At 65.5% G+C, this 1392-nt stretch overlaps 1 protein-coding gene across 1 annotated transcript; it reads left to right on the top strand.

Annotated features, from left to right (window-relative positions):
* Positions 1-377: 377 nt before the first annotated feature.
* On the top strand, positions 378-1392 carry EMIHUDRAFT_352515 (hypothetical protein). The gene is made up of 5 exons (XM_005785655.1): positions 378-427; positions 576-609; positions 680-936; positions 1079-1112; positions 1269-1392. The coding sequence occupies exons 1-3, from the start codon at positions 407-409 to the stop codon at positions 784-786; spliced, it is 162 nt and encodes a 53-aa protein (XP_005785712.1). The 5' UTR covers positions 378-406; the 3' UTR covers positions 787-936; positions 1079-1112; positions 1269-1392.

Genomic DNA, 1392 nt, shown 5'->3' with positions numbered 1-1392 from the left:
TGGGGAGACATAGAAGCGCCTCGAGCAGGCGGAGGCGGCCGAGGCGGCGGCGCGGGGGAAGCACGACGCGCGGCCCGAGCACCCCGCGCGCTGGCAAGGAGAGGGGGGGGGGGGGGTGGCGCGCCGCCGGGGCGAGATTCGCCAGCCGTTTCAGCGGGTGAGCTGGTTCGTGGTTCAGGCCATGCGCCGATGGACTCGCGCGACGGGCGGCAGCAGAAGCGGCGCGCTCGAGCACCGCGCGCCGGGGACGCGCACAGGTCTGGGGGCGGGCGGGGGGCGAGCTCACCGCTGTGCTACCGATTGGTATAGGTGCGTGCAGCAGCTCCGCGTGGCGGGGCGGGGACGGGCGGAGAGAGAGAACAGTCCGTGAGCAGCCGACGGCCGAGACTGCTCTCACAGGCGGAAGATGGCGTGGACACCCGACGAGGACGCGAAGCTGCTGCTGGCCGCCATCCGCGCGCTGCGGCGGCGGTCTGACAATTAATTAATTATTAAGTAGGTGTGTTAATTAATTATGATTAATAATTAATTAACGGCGGTCGTCTAACAAAAGGAGCTCTTGTTTGCTCCTCTAGGACGCGAATATCCTGGCCGCCATCCGCGCGCTCGGCACGCGGAGACATGCCCCTAATCCCATCTCGTCTCAGAGTTTGACCGCGTTATTTGTTGATGTATTCAGGCACGCAGTGGGCGCTCATCGCGCAAAAGCTGGAGCGCAGCGCACCGCGGACGGACGCAGTACAGTCAGCCGCCAGAGGTGAGGCATTCACACCGCGATGCTCGTGACCCGTCACAGGAGCACCGCACGCCCGACGCCGTGCGGAACCGGTGGCACCATCTCCAGCAGTCGCTCAACCTCAGCCACGTCGGGCAGCACGGTGTGGACAGCGTCTCTTCACACCTCTGGCTGTGAACAGGTCGCTCACCCTCAGCCACGTCGGGCAGCACGGTGTGAACAGCGTCTCTTCACACCTCTGGCTGTGAACAGGTCGCTCAACCTCAGCCGCGTCGGGCAGCACGGTGTGAACAGCGTCTCTTCACACCTCTGGCTGTGAACAGGTCGCTCAACCTCAGCCACGTCGGGCACGATTCGGCGGCGGCGTCCGCCGCAGGCAACTCGTGATGCTCTTTGTGGGCCGCGGTCCCCCGTGCGCCAACGCCCTCCCTCTCTTCACACCTCCGGCTGTGAACAGGCACCGCGATGCGTGTCAACGCGGAGCCAATCAAGGAACAGTGTGAAGTGTCGATTGCTTAAGATTCATCAACAGGCACCATGATGCGTGTCAACGCGGAGCAGCCAGCCCCCGCGCCCGTCCCCCCCCCGGTGCCGCACGCCGCCATGGCAGGGGGGCTGACAATGCCTCCGCCGCCGCTGCTGCCGGCGCTTGCTCT

Source organism: Emiliania huxleyi (genome assembly GCF_000372725.1).
Source record: "Emiliania huxleyi CCMP1516 chromosome Unknown EMIHUscaffold_16, whole genome shotgun sequence".
Taxonomy (NCBI): Eukaryota; Haptophyta; order Isochrysidales; family Noelaerhabdaceae; genus Emiliania; species Emiliania huxleyi.
The sequence above is the reverse complement of the archived record's forward strand: the minus strand, read 5'-3'. Positions and strand labels throughout refer to the sequence as shown.